Source organism: Cephus cinctus, unplaced genomic scaffold (assembly GCF_000341935.2).
Source record: "Cephus cinctus unplaced genomic scaffold, Ccin1 Ccin1_scaffold0457, whole genome shotgun sequence".
Classification (NCBI taxonomy): Eukaryota; Metazoa; Arthropoda; class Insecta; order Hymenoptera; family Cephidae; genus Cephus; species Cephus cinctus.
The window spans coordinates 43,359-64,533 of record NW_014333134.1 but is presented as its reverse complement, the minus strand read 5'-3'; the positions used below and the strand labels follow the sequence as shown (position 1 = coordinate 64,533).

General features: G+C 40.5%; 3 protein-coding genes and 2 long non-coding RNA genes across 8 annotated transcripts; 3 read left to right on the top strand and 2 right to left on the bottom strand.

The window, feature by feature from the left end:
* Positions 1 to 66: 66 nt before the first annotated feature.
* On the top strand, positions 67 to 4,200 carry LOC112494360. Its single transcript, XR_003059713.1, has 3 exons — positions 67 to 205; positions 3,912 to 3,988; positions 4,067 to 4,200. It is a non-coding gene; the product is annotated as an uncharacterized LOC112494360 (long non-coding RNA).
* LOC107267806 (NADPH oxidase 5) lies at positions 162 to 6,623 on the bottom strand. 2 transcript variants are annotated; one of them, XM_015739921.2, is made up of 18 exons: positions 6,139 to 6,623; positions 5,340 to 5,434; positions 5,117 to 5,228; positions 4,655 to 4,752; positions 4,449 to 4,569; positions 4,224 to 4,374; positions 3,926 to 4,136; positions 3,637 to 3,863; positions 3,380 to 3,568; positions 3,123 to 3,316; positions 2,726 to 3,047; positions 2,492 to 2,645; positions 2,260 to 2,417; positions 2,068 to 2,203; positions 1,761 to 1,978; positions 1,519 to 1,691; positions 1,036 to 1,449; positions 162 to 926 (listed from the first exon to the last, which is right to left on the bottom strand). In XM_015739921.2, the coding sequence occupies exons 1-18, from the start codon at positions 6,310 to 6,312 to the stop codon at positions 729 to 731; spliced, it is 3,345 nt and encodes a 1,114-aa protein (XP_015595407.1). In that variant the 5' UTR covers positions 6,313 to 6,623; the 3' UTR covers positions 162 to 728. The 2 variants fall into 2 exon arrangements, with proteins under 2 accessions (XP_015595407.1, XP_024940815.1); XM_025085047.1 differs by having other exon boundaries at positions 3,926 to 4,374.
* A 1,667-nt stretch (positions 6,624 to 8,290) lies between these two features.
* On the top strand, positions 8,291 to 12,656 carry LOC107267805 (chaoptin). The gene is made up of 6 exons (XM_015739920.2): positions 8,291 to 8,709; positions 8,772 to 8,916; positions 8,991 to 9,101; positions 9,161 to 11,588; positions 11,666 to 12,182; positions 12,261 to 12,656. The coding sequence occupies exons 1-6, from the start codon at positions 8,538 to 8,540 to the stop codon at positions 12,629 to 12,631; spliced, it is 3,744 nt and encodes a 1,247-aa protein (XP_015595406.1). The 5' UTR covers positions 8,291 to 8,537; the 3' UTR covers positions 12,632 to 12,656.
* A 50-nt stretch (positions 12,657 to 12,706) lies between these two features.
* Positions 12,707 to 21,037, bottom strand: LOC107267807 (probable chitinase 10). The gene is made up of 16 exons (XM_015739922.2): positions 20,324 to 21,037; positions 16,785 to 16,857; positions 16,532 to 16,692; positions 16,200 to 16,437; positions 15,933 to 16,112; positions 15,732 to 15,855; positions 15,342 to 15,651; positions 15,026 to 15,264; positions 14,757 to 14,944; positions 14,441 to 14,658; positions 14,212 to 14,366; positions 13,856 to 14,144; positions 13,594 to 13,779; positions 13,385 to 13,507; positions 13,079 to 13,280; positions 12,707 to 13,004 (listed from the first exon to the last, which is right to left on the bottom strand). The coding sequence occupies exons 1-16, from the start codon at positions 20,324 to 20,326 to the stop codon at positions 12,796 to 12,798; spliced, it is 2,898 nt and encodes a 965-aa protein (XP_015595408.1). The 5' UTR covers positions 20,327 to 21,037; the 3' UTR covers positions 12,707 to 12,795.
* LOC112494359 lies at positions 16,864 to 20,311 on the top strand. Of its 3 annotated transcripts, none has more exons than XR_003059705.1 (3): positions 16,864 to 17,451; positions 17,784 to 17,973; positions 18,225 to 20,311. It is a non-coding gene; the product is annotated as an uncharacterized LOC112494359 (long non-coding RNA). The 3 variants fall into 3 exon arrangements; XR_003059704.1 differs by having other exon boundaries at positions 17,784 to 17,977; XR_003059706.1 differs by having other exon boundaries at positions 17,784 to 18,802; positions 18,887 to 20,311.
* Positions 21,038 to 21,175: the final 138 nt, after the last annotated feature.

Below are 21,175 nucleotides of genomic sequence, written 5' to 3'. Positions count from 1 at the left end.
TCGGAGTTGTTATGCATGTTTTAACGAACTTGTTTCCATTTGACAAGCATGACTGAGAGCCAGATGCACTTTTTTATTGTCCTTTTATCTCTTTGGCTGATGCACGAAACGTCAAGGGTAATTCGAAGAATGAAGTAAAAGATGCTGCACTCATCTCGTTCGACATTTTTGAGAAAATTTATTTAAAAAATTTTGTTCTTCGAAGGTAATTCCATGGTATCAATATTGAGTCAGATGCTTATTTAAATATTAACAGTTCGTCAATGTCCTTTGCACGCGCTAATAGATATTTTTCATAAGAATAATTTATTTGATAAAGTGATAACGATACGATTAAATGGATACATAATAATTTACATAAATATATTATAGGTATAGATATATACCTCTAAGTGAGGAAGTACGAGTAACACAACAAGAAACTTCTATTTATTTACATACTTGCTAGCAAGTGGAACGAAGATCGTAGATTCACACTTCTTAGACTTATACCTGAAGGAGGAATATTTGTAAATGACCACAACAAAATACATCACACAGTCATTTAATAGATGACTCCGTACTCTTGTCCTCTAGTATACTATTGTTTATTCTATCGAACGTTCGATTAAGAAAAGTCTAAAAGTAAGAGAAATGAAAGAATCCCCGCATCGCTCTAGCCTCGGCGTCGCAACGACAATGCGTGCAAACATGAATATTAAAAAGAGGGCGCGTACAACGACCTAGACCTAGAATGCTTCCTTTCGGAAATTAAATCCAAACTGATCACACTTATATCTCAAGATCCTAGCGAGTTGCGGTGGTCCGCAGTAGAACACCGTGACCTTTCCCTTCTTTTGATCCTGCAATTGCTTGAAAACCTTGTCCCAGTTAGGACGACCAGCGTTCGTCCTGGTCTTAAGACCAGTTATCAGATCTCGCTTTTCCTGAACAAAGAACATTGTAATGTAAAAGAGAAGGTGCATAGGAATGATGCACCTTAGACGAGAGAAAGTGCAAGGTGCAATAAGATATGAAAAATCATTGGGATTGTACCTTCTCGTGCAGAAGGTCCATGGCTAATTGAAGTCCAACAGCCTTCATGTCATTTTTCTGTAATGCACTTGTGATGTACATATGCATTTCCAAGAAACGTTCCATCGTCACACCAAGTTCTGCTTGCTCCATTTCCAATTGGGAGAGGAGATTTACGAACCACTCAAAGGAGTGCTGGTTGCGATTGATCCAGAAGAAGTCGACCTTACGCAAATACATCACAGTTGGTGGTATCTCACTGGCCCATGAAAATGTACATTTTGGACAGGTGTGTCTAGCTTTCCAGTAGCGATGCATTATAGATTGAAGAATAGAAGCAAACGGTGTCACGCCAATTCCTGTTGCTATTAGAACTGCATGCTGCGCTTGGAATATATGACTCGAGGGCGTGCCATATGGACCATCCAAGAAAATCTATACAGGAAAATTAATTAGGATCGTGTACTAAGTGAGTATTTGATTGTCCGACAGGAGATAACCTACTTCCAATGGTTTGCCAACTGGGTAATTCATAGGCGAATGCGACATCTCTGACTTGAACGTCTCATTCATGCACCTGGGATCATCCACAGAGCATCTTTTTATTATTCGACCCTCTTCAGCTATCCGAAGACCGGATGATGAACGTCCAGCTGGTGACATCTTTTCAGAAGCAGCTGGAATAATATAATAATAAAACTGTGAAGGGATTACCGAAGAGGAATATTAGGAACTGGTATACCAACCAGAATTACCCTCTGGAGTCACTTCGTATTCGCAATTCTCTAGACTTGGAGTCTTGAAAGCTATTATAGTTGGTTTCATTCGCATGTAACGGAAACTCTGAGCCAATGATTTGTTTTGTGGGCTCAGGTAAGCCAATCCTAATGACTTGAGCCTGGCACGACGTATTTGACACTCGTCGAAGCTCCTCTCGGACTCGGATCTCATGTAGTCACGGAGTCTGTAGGGAGAAGTATTCTTGGTAGATAATATTTCCTTTATGCATAGTAGAAACGATTTCTGTTTCATATCCTTATTAGATTTACTCACGCGATTAGTCGTTCCCTCTTCTTGTTCTTTGTCTGCATGTCCGGCATTGAGAATGATTTTTCCAGTGGCATTTTACTACCCAAAAGAAGCTGATGTAGTTTTTTGTCACGCGGTGTCCTTGCAACATCCACTGGACCTAAAAGAAAAATATTAATTAACCGGAAGTTTAATAATTCAATCTGGATTACTTACGCTCACTCGACGGTGCTGACCCGTAACTACGCACTGAACTCGGACTTGGTGATAAATCCAGATCCGGTATGAAGCGAGGATTGTCAAAACCACGTGGAACCTCTAAACACTTGGAGGATGTATCTTTTTCTATTGCGAATACCGGCCTAGCAGATAGCCTAATCATAGAAAAATATGAAAGGAAGACGAGAATGATGGACTGATTTTCTGAAATTTATATTTTCATACTCACGGGCTTGGAGTATACTTGGTCCTGGCACTGTCTGACGTACAAGCTTCTACTGGAGCAACTTCACCTCTGTGAAGTCTCATCTGCTCTCGTTCAAAATATGAATAGAGACTATTCGTCCATTCGCCCACAGCACGTATATGGAGCCACATATAATCTAAATGATATTTATTATTACCATTACTCAAATTTGAAAATAACATAACTGTATAAAAATTCTAGATTTCAATGACTGACCTTCCTGTTCTGGTGCGCTACTAATAGTGAACGGGTGCCACTCATAGCGTGCGATCTCCGGGATATTCACAAAGACATAATCCCCAGGACAGAAGTCAAAGTGTTGCGGCCTCTTGATTACAAGATGAGTCACCTTGGAAGGAAGCAGCAAACCGGAACTAATATATGTCTTACCACGCTGAGACCGTAGCCAGATTAATCGACGGATACGTTCCACCATGTAGATAACTCCGGGACCAACGAACCATTTCCAGAAATTAGGTCCGTGAAAAATAGTCAGAAGCCAGAATGGTACATAGAGAAGATGTGACCAGTAGAAGATCTGCAAGATCCTCATAAACATCTCATTAATTTTATAATTCTCAAAATTAAATCAACACCCGTTATATTTAATCACCTCAAAACATCCGCCACGTCTGACAAATGGCATCGAGCATAGGGTCATCACGGCTAAAATGATAATCAATGCAACACCAGTTGGATTAGCACCACCAGGTACCAATCCAAACAATCCAGGCTTACTGGTGATCAGCCATTCAGTCAAAGTATAATTTTCTTTATTCAATTGTGGATCATATATCACGACTGTACCTGTGAGAAAGGAAGAAAAAGAATTAATTTCCATTCGATGGAAGTAGGATGAAAAATACTCACTAAAATTGAGAAGATGCATTAGTGTATGAACTGTACTAAAAATGCCAATAAGAACACCAGTAAGTTTATGAAGATATATATGTTGATCCAAAGGAAGAACAGAACTAAATCCATGCGTACGTAGGAACGTTATACACTGGCGCAGCATCAGCACAAGGATAAATGTGCAGTCAAAATTCAGGCACTGTCCTGAACACAAAAAGCTTCTGTTCTAAATTTTATTTTTGAGATATAATGAAAAAAGGAATGTATATTACCACAAGCACGTGCTAGTATCACATAGCCATTAGAGTGTCGATACTGAAAAGCTCGTGACACGAATAGTGCGACATTAATCAGAAGAAACAATGACAGAAAGCTGATGTAGACGTAATGATTCTTCATGTAGGGTTTCGTCAGCTGATAAGGTCTCAAGCGTCTGATAACGCGAAGACACGATTGCTTTGCAGGTTCAGGCTTTGGCGGTACCAGCCAACGATCTATACTGTAATTTCCATATAAAAATATATTCTTTTTTTTTTTCTTTTTATAGAACCTTATACTCACCTAATGGACAAGTTCTCCAAGAGCCCATCGTGCTTTTCCAGCTGTCTCTTCAGGGCCTCGAAGGTAATTGCGCCTCTGTTATCCTGATCAGCATCTTCGAAGAGTGCTATAGTTAAATCTTCAATTTGCTCTTCACTGAAGTTCATTCCATTCTCTTCCATACACGCCCGCATTACATGCTGAAGTTCACGATGCTGGATCAGACCGTCTCCTGTGGACCAGATGAAGATCATGATCAGATCAATATTCAAGATTTTCAATACCGAAGAGACTTTATTCTTCCTTCCATCAGTCTTACCATCTATGTCATACACCTTGAAGAGGAACTTTATCTTGTCATCGGATGTCTTTCCAGCAAATTGGTGCATGGAGTCCAAGAACTCCTGAAGTGATATGGTCCCGGAATTGTCTTTGTCGAATATTTGGAAGACCCTCTCCGTGAAGAAGGGCTGAAACATACATGTAAGATATAATCTCCATTTGTATATATCCATATACAATGATAAAATAATGTCCCACCTACATTTTTTGAGATGACTATTTTTTTGAATTCTTCACGACGAATTTCGCGCTCGTTTCCGACCGTTTGCTTGAAGATCTTCTCTAGCCTTTCCAGGTTGCCTTTATCAAAGCCAGCACGTGGTCTGAAACGATATTGTTTATCAAAAAATAAATACTAAGGACATGAATTACTTCGCAATACTATTTTTATTGTCGCATTATAGATACCTGGTATTACTGATACTAGTTATGAATTCCATCACTTGCACTGTGCTCACGGATCCTGTGTTTTCTTGGTCTATCAAACGATAAAGTTTGTCAACCACCTGAGAATTGTAACGAATAATTGAAGAATCATATATTAACAAGCCTCTGGCGGTGGATTAACCGTCGCACACTAAGGACAATATAGTAGGATTCTGCAATATCGGTAACTGTAGTATTACAATTATAATTTCGTAAGACGTTGGGACATATGCAAATTGTAATAGTATATTATAACGTACAAAGGAGCACTTAAATTTCATAGTTGATTATTTCTTATTTATGCGGGTAGTTTTAATTTGCCTTTAATTTCGAGTACGTAACATTATAGATAGCGATATTGCAGGTTGATTCTTTATCCAATTTGCGCCAATATTGAATAACTATAATTAAGTGTTTAATATGTTTTCAAGTAGATAGACTTACCCCCTTCGCACGGAATATCTGCTGAAAGGTCACTAAATTAACCGGTTCTTCTCCACACAAGACATAGGCGACGCTTTCTATCTGATCTATGAAATCTGCCTGTTTCTCGTTTCTGTGAAAAAAAAATGAATATTTAATGACTTCTTCAAACTGAAAAACAATCATTTATCGGTACAGTTATCTAATCAATATACAAAATTCTGTAAAAGAATTGAAAACTTACGTGAGTCTTTCCTTGAGGAATTCAATCCATTCATCTTGCACCAGGTGATTGTCTCTGTCCTGGTCGAAGAGTATGAAGAATTTCTCAAGGAATACCTAAAGAGAAACAAGAAGCCTGATTTACTGAGATAATCATATCTTTAGTTCGTACACATAGGATTTCGGATGTAACCGATTATCAATTATATTTTAATCCTACAACAACGTCTCGCTATAATCATCGCGTGTCACATGTTTTTTACGTGTGATCATTAAAAAACAGGTCAATGCCAGAAGCAGTGGCCAATCTACGTGTGGTTTGCGCCCTTTCTCGTGCGCACCATTCGTTGCCTTGCTTTCATTTTGTATAATTTCGATTCCTCTAAGTGCTATGCAATTTCATTACTTCCTTTCCTTAATCGAATTGCATACAATACATTTCATGAAATACGGTTCAATTTATTAGTGCAAGTTGCACGATATCATTTTTTTTATATTTTCTAAATATTCTCCTCATACCGACTCGTATGACGTGGCTCTTGACTTCAGTGTCTTATAAGCCGTATTGATTTTATCTTTGACCGATCAAGAATCATTATATTATCAATATTTAATAGTGTACTGTTCAGATCGTTGTGATCGAGGCTGCTTTCAGGATTGCTCGAGGCGCAAGGTCTTCGCCTGAGGCTATCGCCCACCTTGCATGCCCCTGAATCATTTGGATCGCCCTCGATCGTATGACGGACGATCTACACATTGGTACGATGATACGGTATACAGTAAAAGTTCTTTAATGACATCAGGGAGAAGATATACTTTACCTCGTCCTGAAAGAGTCTTCTGAAAGTGTCTCGGTTATACCTTATGACGCCATCCCTATGCAGAATATCGAAGCACTCTTTAAGAGTGGCTGTTCTTCTTCTTTCGATAAGACACTCTTCCTCCATGGAGCTGATGGTGCTCTCTTCTGCTCTTCTCGCACCGGGATCAGCCATGTCGATGATACGAGGTTGCTCTTGGTCTCACGTGATCCTTTGTTATTGTTCTGGTAGATAATGAATTCTTGTCGAGAATGATGAGCACGACGATTCATGAAAATAAACACAGAAGTAGCGAGACGACTTGTTAACGTGCAAACGCGTGTACGCGTTTGCGCATCTTTGACCGCCAATCGAAGTGCCTTAGGATAACAAAGCGCGAAAGCGTTGTCTGGGTTTATTTGATACTTGGGGATGATCCTTTTTCAGGTTTTGATTTTATCACTGTCAACCGGTCTCACGACTCCACTAACTGACTCAACCACCGCACTGAAAACTCATAATGGAAATGCGCTTATGCTGCTTTCTGCACGCACCTCGCACCTTCTGGTAGGGATACGGGTTGTTCGGTTTCTGTAGGGGAATCTAGATTCTGCGTGGGGATAGGGAACCTTTCACTTTTTGACAGTACATGGTATCGAGGGAACCTTGTCTTCTCTCGGGCAGTCGTATCGTTTACCTCATTTCAGAGAATTGGCATTAGGAAAATTATTTTCTATTTGTCATTTCTCAGAGCTGAAAAGTGTTAGTTGATATTTAATAGGAGCTACTTTTTTTTTTTATCAATATATTTTATAATTTATTACCGATTCGTTCTTTTATCTATAATTTAACTTACTTCTCGTTGGGAATTCATGTGTACTACATCTTCTTTATTTTACCCTTAAGTGGACCCAGGGTTGTGATGCCGGACCAATATGGCGGATGGTCCAAGGTGTTCCAGGAGCGCGTGTTGTCTGATACAATTCCTTTCACTTTTCGAGAGCGATTCGATTGTCCTAAGATGAAACGAGAGAGGGTTACATTATTGGTGAGATGCGAGTACAGACCTTCCTACCTCCGGGAATAAGATTATGCTTCGTTGGGGAGAACCAGTACGGTACTTTACTATTATGTAATCTTACATCTTGGCTTATTAATCGTGCTAACACAAGATGCACGTGCATGTATTTACAAATATTTAGATTTATTCATGATAAATGAATATAAAATCGATTATATATGCAATTAATTTTTTATAACCGATACTCATGTTTAGGTCAATTATTCTTTACCTTATACTCCCGTGTTATATTATATTATTAAAAAGTCTTTCGTATTACGATCTGTTACGATTTTATTGATTTTTGGCTATATCTGACACTCGCTAAATTATAGATAGGCTGATCCTGATATCCATGATACAATGGTAATTTTTCTTCAATTTGATATACTTATGAATAAATAGAGAAGGAAATTAGTATTCTATTAACCATTTTTAAATCGGAAAAGGACAAGTTGTGTGTAGAAATGTGTGTCCATTTCATTTTTCTATACAAGGACTTTGCTATTAATCTCAAGCTAGAAATCTGTGTAGGTATAGACAGAAATTTGGCAGGGACTATTCATAGTCAAATAGCAATCGTAACAGTATCTGTGGACCGTGCACGGAAAGATAGAGAGACTAAGATAGATGGAGAGATCTTATGAAGGCGGTGACCCTGAAATAGAATCTTGTAGGTATTACTAGATAGACACCTGCACATTTTTCATTCTAATATCCGTATTTTGCATATAACTTTAAATTTTAATTATTGTCCGAGTATTCATTCCTACATGTTACCAGGACGTACATAATCACATAGGTTTATGTAAAAGACTGAAATCTAAAAATTGAAGCCTTGAATCAGTTATTGATTTGATCAATTGTTCAAGTTCTGTAAAAAAAAATAGAGCTTGCAAGAATTTTTAACCTACTGTTGGTAAATCAGTCGTCTAGTAATAACCTGTAGTCTGATAATTGATAACCACTTCGGTGAGTATCGACCATCGGTTTAAGAACGCACGTTCTATTGCACCGGAAAAACATAGAATTCATTGGGTAATCAGAATCCATATGTGGTTTAGCGCCTGCGCCTTACTTGTGGCTTCTCGATCAGCGTCAGTGAATATCAGGCCTTGCCTAGTTGAGGTTCCTGACACTGTATTCCCCAGGACGGGCAGGTAGAGAGCACGGAATTCTTGTGGGGGATTAAAAATGGATTTAACGTATGTAGAACAATTAACTGAAAAAGGTTCAGCGACTCCTGAATTAAGTTCCTCGACTGAGGATTCGTTGAATTCCTTGGAGACGCTCTTTTAAGAGTATCGGAATACATATTCAAATAATCTGATACGTTTGACACTACCTCTGTCATCTCGAAATGCAGTTTAATACGCCTTTGTTATTCCTAATCGTACTGAGAATTGGAATCCTGGATTGCCACAATGTTCCATGTACCTTCAACACAATGTGCCTATGCTGGGTGCAGGATGACACAGAATATACGAAGATGGATATCAGCTGTATGGGCGTACCATTCGCCAGGTTTCCTGGTAAGTCTGTATTATCATGATTTGGAGAAGGTACTGTGAATAATATATTTTCTCAATTTTAGAAATATCGGTAAGCTACGTGGCACAGCTGGATATCGTCGGATCGGGCATGCAGATTCTTGAGAACGATGCATTGGCCGGCTCCTCTGTGGAAGCTTTTGGACTTATGAGCAATAGACTAACTAGTATTGCTGATAAATCCCTTCTGTAAGTTATATAATTTGATAATATGTATTAAAAGTGTTCTTTTCTTTAATTCACTATTGCCTACTTTTACACAGCGGAGTGGCCGAGAGCTTGCGTTCTCTTGACCTGAGTTACAATACCTTGGAGGAAATACCATTCAGAGCTTTTCAAAGCTTGAGGAGGCTCAACTGGCTCAATATGCATAGGTGAGTTGAAGAGGATTTTTTTATTGATTTCCAAAGTCTGATATACTTCCGGTTTTCAGTAACCATTTGACGACGCTCGAGGGAGATTGGGGTCACGTCAGGAACACCCTGGCCAGTGCATTCTTCGGTGACAACTTTATCAACGAGATCCCCAAGAGTTTTGAGAATTTTAAATCACTCGTATGGTTCAATCTGGACAATAACAATTTGCAGATGATACGCGAATCGTGTCTGCCACCGAGCATACATACCCTAAGTCTGAATAACAATTTGCTCAAATCATTTCCAACGAGTCTTGGTGATCTACCTGCCCTGAATTGGCTATATTTACGAGGAAACAATATCAGGCACCTGGAGTTACCAATTTTTCGTAATCCTAACGTCGAGTTATTGGATCTCAGCGAAAATTTTATCGAGAGCATCGCCAGTCCGAGCTACTCTAACTATACTATGCATGTTAGAGACTTCAACTTGGCTAGTAATAAACTATCCAAGTTGCCAGCTGACATGTTCACTGGTCTCAGGGTACGCAGAATACATCTCTCTTCGAATGGAATTCAATCAGTAGATAAAAACACTTTCCGTGGTCTCGAGGAGAGTCTCGAGTATCTCAATCTGGAGAACAATGAACTGAGTGTCGTGCCCGAGGCTATAGAAGGTATGGAGAGGATATCCTATCTTTATTTGGCGAACAACAACATCGGTAATATGACCTCGGAGAACTTTCGTGAGTTTGCTGAGATTCTGAAAGCTCTATCAGTAGCTACGAACAACTTGAGACAGGTCCCGGTGAACGCCCTGGAGCGATGTCAGCAACTGTTACACCTCAACTTGGGATACAATAAGATACAAAGCATTGAACCTGGTGAATTCGAGTGGGCAGAAAGCCTAGAGATTCTTCTTCTACGGAATAATCTTATAACCAAATTAAAATCTAAGACGTTCAAGGGTGCGAGTGAACTGAAGGAACTCAGTCTGTCATTCAATCATATAACGGAACTCGACGACGACGCCTTTCTCGGTATTGAGACCTTGGAGATTCTTGAATTGAGCTTCGCCTTCGCCACGGATATTTTTCCTCGACTTGCAATTAAGCCACTCACTAATCTCCTCTGGCTGGTTCTTGACAATAACAATTTCCAAACAGTCGACGCGAGTGCCTTTTATTCACTCCAGAAGCTCAGGTACCTCAATCTAGAGTCTAATAGACTTCATTACATTCCTGAGCAGGTATTCCTCTCAAGTATCCATTCGGAGCTACGTGACGTTAAGCTTGGCTACAACTTCCTCGAGAGTATACCTCAGGATACCTTTCACAAACTGACCGAGCTGAGATCCCTTGACTTCACAGGAAATCGTATACACGTCATACCAGCTAAATGCATCTGGGATTGTCCTAAGCTCTTGACGCTTTCACTGGCATATAACAAGATCACTCGAATGGAGAAAAAGGCATTTCAGCAGCTGAATAATCTTCAGTTCCTGCACCTGGAATTTAATAAGCTGTCAGTCCTCGACTTGGAGTCTATAAGTGATAGTGGATGTTCAGACTTCAGTCTAAACGTTTCCTACAACGCAATAAGTACAATAAATCCAGGTTCTATAAACAATCTGACTCATCTTGATCTTGCGTTCAACAACATTACTCATTTAGTTATGGACGTCTTCAAAGGCACACCGAATCTGAGGACAATTGATCTGCGCAATAATCGTTTAATGAGTTTGGAACCTGACACTTTTGCTCTGGCACGTCTAGAGAGTTTAAACTTGAGGAGCAATAGATTAAAGTCCATCAGAAAACAAGCGTTTAATGGATTGGAGCGTCTTCAGCAGTTGGATCTAGCTGGTAATGATATTAACCAATTGGCTATGGAACAATTTCGCTACCTAAAGAACTTGCGGGTTTTGGATCTGTCCCGCAACGAGATTCGTTCCCTTCTGCAGAATGTATTTGAGGGTACCCGGGTGGAGATCTTGGATCTGAGTCACAATAGACTGACAGCAGTTCCCTCGCTGGCTTTTGCTGAACTTGGGTACACTCTGAGGGATCTAAATCTAGCTGACAACCTCATAGATCACCTGGACTCCACTGCGTTTCCAACTTCTTTATTGACTTCCTTGAACCTGGCACGAAATCGCATTACGATATTGCCAGACAACTCTTTTGTCGCACTGGGCAAACTTCTTGTCCTGAATATGACGCACAATAGTCTACAAGCCAATTTTAAGGAACTTTTCCATTACTTGCCTGACCTGCGTCAACTTTATCTCGCCAAATGTACCTTGAGGAAGATACCCGTGCTACCACTGAATCAGCTGACCTTCCTTGACGTGTCGTCGAACAACATGCATTCTATATCAGATAGTGATTTTCAATATCTTGATCAGCTAAAAGTTCTTCGACTTGTAAATAACAGCTTGTCTGCTGTACCAATACTGAAACTGAATTTTCTCAGGGAGCTCGACATATCTGGAAATGCTATAGAGGTGATTTTTCGTTTTTCTCATTTTTTATTTCAATCGGCTTATTTTATTATATTTAATATAAATATTTTTCTTTACAGGAATTGACCAAGGAAAGCTTCTCCGGGTTTCCGAGACTAGACCGACTTAACCTGAAAAACCTAAACAAGATGAAATCTGTAGACAAGGACTCTCTACGCGAACTGTATTACCTAAAACATTTACAGATCCAAACATGGCCCCAAGCTGACGGATTTCATCTTCGATATTTATTGAGTGACTTGCCACTACGTACGGTAGAAATTCAAGTGAGCGAGCATTTGCTCAAATATCAAATTCAAAACGTCTTCTCAAAACATATCAAAGAGCTAACTATAACTGGCCACGACTTGGAGACCATTTCCTCTGAGGCATTTTCATCGATCGAAGGTGGCGACTTCATCCTGAGGATTCGAGACACGCGAGTTCAGCGATTCCAATCAGATATATTTTTATCGTTAACAAAACGACTCTCACAATTGACTCTTGATCTGAGAGATAATAACATAAACGAACTGAGTCCGTCCATCATCTACGGGAACCTCTCCTGGGAAGCTGTAGGAACAAACATGGTTGCAGGTACTACCAATCTCCTTTGGTTGAATGGCATCGATCGATATCATTTTTAAAAGCCATATAACAATTTGGAATTTTCAGGTGGTCTACAAGTTTCTGGAAATCCACTAGAATGCGATTGCGAGATCGCTTGGCTGAGTCTTTGGCTACGAAGGTGGCTCCGGGAATCACGTCAGATACACACAGCATCACAATCAGACGCAAGACAGTTGCGCAGTATTGCTGGAAGGGCCGTCTGCACAGAAACCACGACTTCCTATTCCTCAGACAAAGTTCTTCTAACTCTAGGGACACCACACACAGCCTGTCAAGCATCTGCATTGAGTTCGGCGAGTTATGGATTTTATCCTGTCTCGTTTCTATACATCGTGGTTGTTTTTCTACTAAGTCAAGTATTATCAACACTACCTTCAAAGGTGGGAAGTCAAAGAATATTAGCAACAAATGGATGAACAATAAAAAAAAAGCAAACATGTTTTAACGTATTATAATAATACTTAATAATTACATATCGAAGGACAACGACGGACAGATATAAAAATGTATTTGTAAATTATGATTTTCTATCGTTCTTTTTATACAAGTTCTTTTTTTGTTCTTAATGTGATTGAAATAATTATACAGGTGGAGCTTGAGTATGCTGCAGACAACCCTCAACGTTTTCAGGCCAATCACATACATTCTCATTTGGATTGAACACCAGATTTACAGGACAGGGCATATGATGCTTGCGTTCTCCTTCGCACATGTAGTACATTGTGCAATCATTTTTATCTGGATGGTATGATATATGATTGTCCTCCTCGTCGCAGGTCACCTCATTTGCTATATTGATAATAAGAAAAAAATTAAATTATTTCAGCATTAAGATCCAAATGGGTCATATGGTAAATACTTACGGTCCTTGGTGGTGTACTTTCCATTTCTTAAATTACTTTCATACGGACCATCATATTCAAGCTTTACAGTGTAATCAAGCAGTTCCTTTTTCATTGCTTTGATAAGAGGATATTTGCCAGTACCACAGGTACCTTTGAAGTCGTCCATATCTATTGACCAAACCATTATGCCACCGAAACCTTCCTCCTTCAGCCATGTCATCTAAAGGAATTGAAGTAAAAGTTATTATATAATTTCATTTGGACTCGTTACTTTCTGCTTCATGTTTTATTTATTAATTTTAGTTTGGCTTTGGTTAAACGCACCTTGTTCACAAGACTTCTCTCATCGTCGAATCCTACCCACTGATCGTTACAATAGGCGAATGGAACCTGTTGCTCACTGTCCCACACAAGTGTAGTGTTGTCATCGTTAAGGAAGGTGCACACCTGGAAGGTAAAGAAGAAATCGAATAGTATCATGTTGACATTTAATGTGACAATGAGAAAGTTTAGTAAGGTATAGGTATGCGTACCTCATAGTAAGAAAGGAAACCTGCTTCGTTGGTAAAGTTTCCAGCAGTACCACCACCGGAAGCTGGTGCGCCAATGTCGAATTTGTCCTTATCAACAAGAGTGAACGATCTACCATAAGTGGGCATACCGATCATGAGCTTTTCCTTGGGTGCGCCTTGTTTGACCCATTCACGGGCACTGTAATCCTGTAATAATGAATATTTGTATGAGTATTAAACATCCTTTAAGAAGTGAGTCCGGATATGAAAACAAAGAACTTACAACAGTGAGCTTCTTCTGGTAGCTAGTGGCACTCTCAAGAGGGAAAAGAGGACTGTTGTGACCAACTTGTCTTTCCCATTGGCCATGGAAATCGTAGGTCATCACGTTGATGAAGTCCAGGTATTTGGATATCTCGGGTACGTCATATCCAGCGGCTATGGCCTCGAAACTTGCTGGGACTGCAGCTGATAATAACAACTTCGGCAATCCGGAACTTTGGGCTTCACCTTCGAAAGCGAGTCTCAGCTCCTTCAGCAGATTTACATAGGCTGTACGATCGTCTGCTCCTCTATAATAATAAAGAAGATGCGTTGTCATTGGAAAGTCATGTACTGGATTCTTAGGTAATAACTTACCTGGGATACTCCCAGTCGACGTCGAGTCCATCGAACTTGTAATCGCGAAGGAATTCAATAGCCTCGTAAACGAACTGGTTCATGCGGAAAGTGTTGCTAGTGAGTTCTTTGAATGGTTTTGATCCGAAGGCCCAACCACCGATTGCTAGTAAAACCTAATGCAATACCGTTGTATAAGATTTTATTTAATTTCTAAAAAAAACAAATATCTCATTTAGGTATTTCATACCTTGACGTCAGGATTTTTCTCACGAAGTGCTATCACTCTTTCATACATCTCTCCATCCTTATCCCTACCCTCGCTAAGAAGATGATCCTTCAGGGTGGCAAAGGCGTATATAATGTGACTGCACAAAGTCGGATCAATATCTTCTGGTAGGAATTTTCCAGCACCCGGTCTCTTGTAAGACCAGTTGGTCAGGTAGCAGATGGTTTGCGCTGGTCTCTCTGTGAATACAAAAAAAAAAGTATTTAAGGTAAATATAAAATTATAACAGAATACAATAGAATTGTATAGTTTTATTTCATTAATACTTATTCCATACCACGGGTATTGGCGCTGCCTACGATTTGTGTAGGTTTTTGAACTTTCTTTGCCTTGCTCAGTACATCGGAAACTGCGATTTTATAAGGTTCTGGTTTCTTCACAACAATTTCAGTGATCGTAGAAGCCACAGCACTCCAGTCAACATCCTTTGCATTACTTCCTCGTGAAATTCCATTCAATTCCTCCCTAAAAATTATCAAATAACACTTCTAAAAATCATGGACCATATTTACCAAACCAAAGGTATATCTAATTATTTAAATTTACCTCATGGCACCAATTAATGGATACTTAATATTTCCACCACATATGGTACCGTTGAAGTCATCCATATCAACAGTCCACGCCATAGCACCACCATATCCTTTATCTTTGATCCAGTGCATCTTGTTACGAATGGAACGTTCATCATCAAATCCGACCCACTGATCATTGTGAACAAGGTAAGGCACTTTCATCTCGTCATCCCATACATATGCTGCACCATTGAGGAGCATTTCGCAGACCTAAACAATGGTCAGTTATGATCTATCAGGTTATCCACAAGGTCTAGCAATCCTGAATAATATCGAAAAATATTCACCTCGTAGTAGGCAACAAATCCTGACTCTTTGGTATACTCTCCAGCTTTACCACCACCACTGGCAGGTGCATGGACCCCGTAATTTGATGGATTGGACAGCGTGAATGATCGGCCATACGTGGGCATGCCAATGATCAGCTTCTCTTTGGGAGCACCGAGTCGTACCCATATATTAGCCGCATTGTCAACACTGAGCTGCTTCTGCCATTCAGAATCCAAAGAAGAAGCGTAGAGCGGTGCATTGTGTCCAGTCTCTCGTTCCCATTTACCATGGAAGTCGTAGGCCATAACATTGATGAAGTCCAGATAGCTATGAAGATCCTTACGTAAGTGAAATACGTAATATAAAAGGTGAAAGTATATTTTTATAACTTCTTATTGTTGACCGACCTAGAGACAGCAGGAACGTCGTAACCACTCTTGATATTGTCAGGACCAACTGGAACTGCTGCAGTCAGTAACAATCGTGGCTTCTTACGTTCTTGAGCTTCCGCTTCAAAAGCTTCCCGCAATTCTATAGGTACAAGGGAGTGACTTTTATTACTATTTTCTATAAACAGTAAAATTTATCAAATTAAAAGCTTCATCTACCTTTAAGAAGTAGTACATAATTCTTCTTATCGTCACTTCCTTTAGGATACTCCCAATCAATATCCAAACCATCAAAGTTCCTGTCTCTTAAATAAGGTATAGCACTGTAGACAAACGTCTGACGTGCATAGCGCGAGGATGACATGTCCTTGAATTTCTGAGTTCCAAAGGACCAACCACCTGCAAGAATCCAAGATCATAACGGCACTCGATGACAATTCACCGATTTATAAATCTCATTGAGCTTCTAGAAAGTTCTTGACGTACCTATGGCTAATAGTACTTTGAGCGAAGGATTCGCTTTTTTAAGGGTCATTATCCTTTCATAGAGGCCGACCTTGCCATCCTTAGTCTCGTCGTTCGATTCAAAGCTAGTGAGTTTGTTCTTCTTGAGCCAACCAAAGGCGAATATAATATGGGTGCATAGATCAGGCTGAATGTCCTCCGGCATGAACTTTCCAATCTTCGTGCGGTACTGCGACCAGTTCGTGTAGTAGCAGACAATCTGAAAGGTCGGTTATAGTCTTGTAAATTTTTACACCTAGATTATATGTATATGCACTAAGATAAATCTTCCTCGCGAATAATCCTATTTATACCTTGTAATTGTTTGTCTTGGCAGGCTGTACTTCATTCTTGCTACTTTTATTAGCTACTCTGTTGCGAGATACTTTAAATCTGTTCACACTCGCCGAGACTTCCTGGTCGCTGGAAAGAGCTGGACTGGATGTTGTGGGTCGACGAAATCTCTTTCTCGCACCTGTCCAATGGCACCATTTAATACGTATATACATATATATGTAAGACTCAAAAAGATAGTCTACGTGATGAAATAGATATAAGTTTGTTTACCTTCAGAATGGTTCGACAAACTCACGAGGAGTAGAGCCAGACAAATTACTCTTGTGCTCGCGCTAAGTGACACCTGAAGTACAAAAAAACCATCGAGTGCATTATATTTCACCTGGAATTTTTTTTATAAATAGATAATTATGACTGATAACATAGCATAAGAAAGATCATTACAAAATCTAAATTACCATTCTTGAAAGTCATCACGCTACCGAATTTTTATATAGAAAAGGACGATTTTGCAGAAGACATCAGTACCAGGTAAACAATGAGTACTTTCTTCCTAATGTCTCAAATTTATTATTCACTTAAGCTACCATGATTATACCATTGCAAGTGGAAGCCATTAGTTCTGTTTAAATGAGTATTTACTGATCGTCAGTTGCCGCCATACTCAAGGAGTCGAGTCCTCGCGACGACAGGGCAGGAATAAATGGCGAAAGTGCTTGCGGTTCTTTATTTCTTTTTCTTTTTTTCAAAGAACTACGAGCTGCAGATAGATCTCTGTGGTAGTGACGGGGCGGGGAGTCGTGCTGCTATCGGGGCCTTGTGTCACGAGCGACAATGGAGAACGGCAAATAACTTGAAAATATTACTCGACTGTCGGCACGTTCCGCGATTGCCGAGTACGAGGAACCCTAAAGGAGACTAAACGACTCGGAGAGACGTAAGTTCTCGTAACAGATTAACAAATATGGTCACTCACAGATACAGGCTTTCATAATTCAACAGTCATTTGAATTCTATTGTCAAGGCATTGTATGATGACAAACATTAAAAATTTGCTAAGATGAAGTAAATCTGATACTGAAAATGCAAATCCGTTGCAAAGTACTGTTGACCTCAGGGCTCTTTGTTTCTTGTGAAATTATCTAACTGTCTATTGAAACGTCTGCTTGATGGTCTCTCTCTCTCTCTCTCTCTCTCTCTCTCTCTATATATATATATATATATATATATATACACATATATCTACTTCCCTGATCTTTCTACTAACAGAGTATATATTCTGCATCGATTGGTTTGCATTGGCGGCGCTGGCGGATTCGCAACTCGAGTGCATTGTACCCGGTGCATGAATGCATTTGCGGATTGGAGTCATTGCTTTACGATGCAGTACGGAGCTGTAACCATGGAGCTACCAGCGTACGGTTACTGCACGGGCTGAGGCAGTTGGTTAGCTATGTGGGTAGGTAGGTAGAACGAGGTAGTAATAAGACAGTCTAAGGAGAGTGTAGCTCATGATATACGTATGCATATATACATATAGAAATATGTACAACGTGTGATTTTTATTCTATCCGCCATTACTGTACTAGGTAGATAGAGAGTAGGCCCTGAGATTTCTAGCGTACCCAGTAGGCACATTGCCGACTATAGTAGATACAGCCAACCAACTATCCGTGACTCGCTAACATAATTGCACCTTCTCTTTCTCAGTTGGCTGAATAGCGAGACGACAAGACTTACCCGAGTGCTGGCCCACCGAGTAACCAAGCACTGAGGAGTAGGACCCCGATAGAGGCATCCCATAATTTGGATGTAAAGTGCGACACGCGACCATCCGTAAAAATTTCACTTCCATCGACAGCTCTTCCTGGTTTTGCTGCGGCTCACCGCGCCTCATTGCGCGTCATCGCACCGGCGGCGCCATGACTGCCCTGGAGGAACTCGTGGAGGATCCAGAATAAAGAAATAGAGTAACGTAACGAAAGAACGGAAGAAGAAAAGATCCGTTAGTCCTGACACGAGCATCTCCATTGAACCACGAAGTCGCGCGACTGCCGTGGATCTGTTGTAAGTAGAAGCGTCGCGGCGCCATCCTTGATCAGGATATCCTTTATTCAGGTGGCGTAATTAGAGAGTCAACCAGTAGACCAACCACCCATAGCCAGGATCTCGTGGAGTTACTGCGTGATGACTATATTTTATACCGATACTATTGGTATCCTTTGATCTGATATTCAAAAGACGTAATATCGCGGCCCAGGAACAATCGCGGACCACGCCTATAAATGGTAAGAAATGCTACTTTTGTGTATACACACTCTTGAAAGTACCGTAAAACCCTGTTCGCATTTCCCACCGCGTACTGTGTTTAGCTTTCTTTTTAGCCGTCGTTACATTTATAACCTGGCCCGCCGTCACGGAGACGCTCATGCTGCACGCTGTGTACTTGTACCTACTACTCCCGTTCCAAAAAGCTGGCATCGTTTCGCTCTTAAGCGAGACTCCTCGCCGAGAAACTCTTTCACGATTCGCAAGTGATCCGTGGACTTGTTGCACCGTCCTGCTGTACTGCGTACTGCCCTCAACTCTTGCCTCTCTCTTACGCGGACATACAGGTTCCTTCTTCTTGGCTCTAGACAGCTTTCTAATATCAATCGCAGAGTCTCGATACTACTCCTGCGACACCGGGGACGCCAAGTCGAGCTTAATAAGCCAGCAGCAGCTAACCTCCATCGTGCCGTTCTCTGACATTGAGACACCTGGTACTTGTCGTCGTCCTCGCATTCGCTGGCGACCTGGTCGTCTGAACTCATATGCCATTCTGCATCTATAATACGTCAGGCTTCTATCTCTATACGGTTCAGCTTATGTATACCTCGTTGTACGTTACTCTTTTTATTTCTCGTTATACCCATTGCATAATTATATAGTATATGAATATGTAGGAAAGATGTGACCGTTGGCGAACAGAGACACCAGGGTCGAAGAAGTCAGGTACGTACGCATCTGGTGAACGTATCTGATACAGTCCTAAGTAGCTTTCGAAGATTTCTACGTGTTTAGTGAATATGGACTCGACTACAGGATGGATTTTTAAGGGATCTTTTACCGGATATTATGAAAATCTGATGGTCAGACGTAAGACGAGCCTGGTAAACTCGACTCCAGAAATAATCTTTAAGGCTTCGTTAGATCGTCGTTACTCCAGACGGAGAGTTACGTGACGAGGTTGTTCCTTGGATGGAGACAGAGCGAAGCCTTGCCGAATATAAGGTTACCGTATGAAAGTGAGAGGGAAGGCGAACCTGCTTGTAAATACTGGCGCGGAGAGCGGGTGCGAAACGCAGACACGTTTCCATGCGTTTCAACATGTTCGACGGGTTTCGACACAATCCTAAACGTTGTTCGACTTGCCGCGCCATAGTTTGACACCGGAAATTGATAGAAATCATTCTCGTAACATAGCGCCGGTAATGAGATTTCGTAAATGCTACACCCACTTCGCCTCAATTAATAGAAACACCTGGACATACGAACAATTTCTCTTACAGACAATTGTCAGGGACGATAGTAAACGATAAACTTGATTCTTATGAAATGCCAGGACCCGACGTTAAAGAAAGATTTCACATAACTACATAATAAGTTAGACTAGCACAAGACACCTATTAAGTAACGCATGAGATGTCAGGAACCGTTACACAATCCAAACCGTTGTCAGTGACCAATTGAAACAAGTGTTTCTAGAAAAATAGCAAATTGAAATATTTTTTTTTTAATTAAAAAAAATTCCCAAACTTACAACTTACCATGATTGCTTTTCGTATTCCTACTTGTGTCTCGGTAAAAGGTTGTCAGATGATAAAAATGTTGAACTTATGAACTGATGATAAGTCACAAAAGTCTCGGTTCAATCAACAATCCACCACATGATCGACCACCGTATACTTGTCTAGCACTGACAGCTGTTCAGGAAATACTGAAACTATCATTCTTAAATTTAGTACACGCGGCAATATTATAGACAACAATTAAGTGCCTTTCATTTTAACTATAGTCAAGACACCGTTATGTCCCCGGTCGTAGCGCATATATACACCCAATCCCGATGGAGCTAAATGGGAACGCGAGAGTGAAACGCCAATCCTGTGAGCGCGAATGCACCGCGCGCGGTTAGAATTCACGCGGCGTCCACGCGACCAATGTCCGACGAACCTTCCTGAGCTCAGTACAGCCACAGCACAGCCACAGCACATCTACAGCACAACTACAGCACTCAGCCAAAGCTCACGGCAAAGATAGAAACTCCTCCTACTGTCTGATCGTGCTGACCACCACCGTTGAGGCCTTTATCTTCGTCATTGTCGACGTCAGACACAGTTTCCTCTTAGCTTTTTGCCGACTACCCAATTTCCCTGTACCTAGAATTCCTTCCTGGGTACTGGTTAATTCATTGATTCGATTTCCAATCATTTTTATACGCTCAATCGATCACCACTTTCCTCCCTCTTTCTCTTTACTTGTATGACTACGTACTTCTTTCGCCCCCCCTCCCCCCTTAGACAGTATTATTCCTTTTTCAATTCTATGTTTTACAGCGTCCTATCCTAATCAGCACGGTAATCACGGATGCAATAGAAATATTGTCAGAGACATAGAAA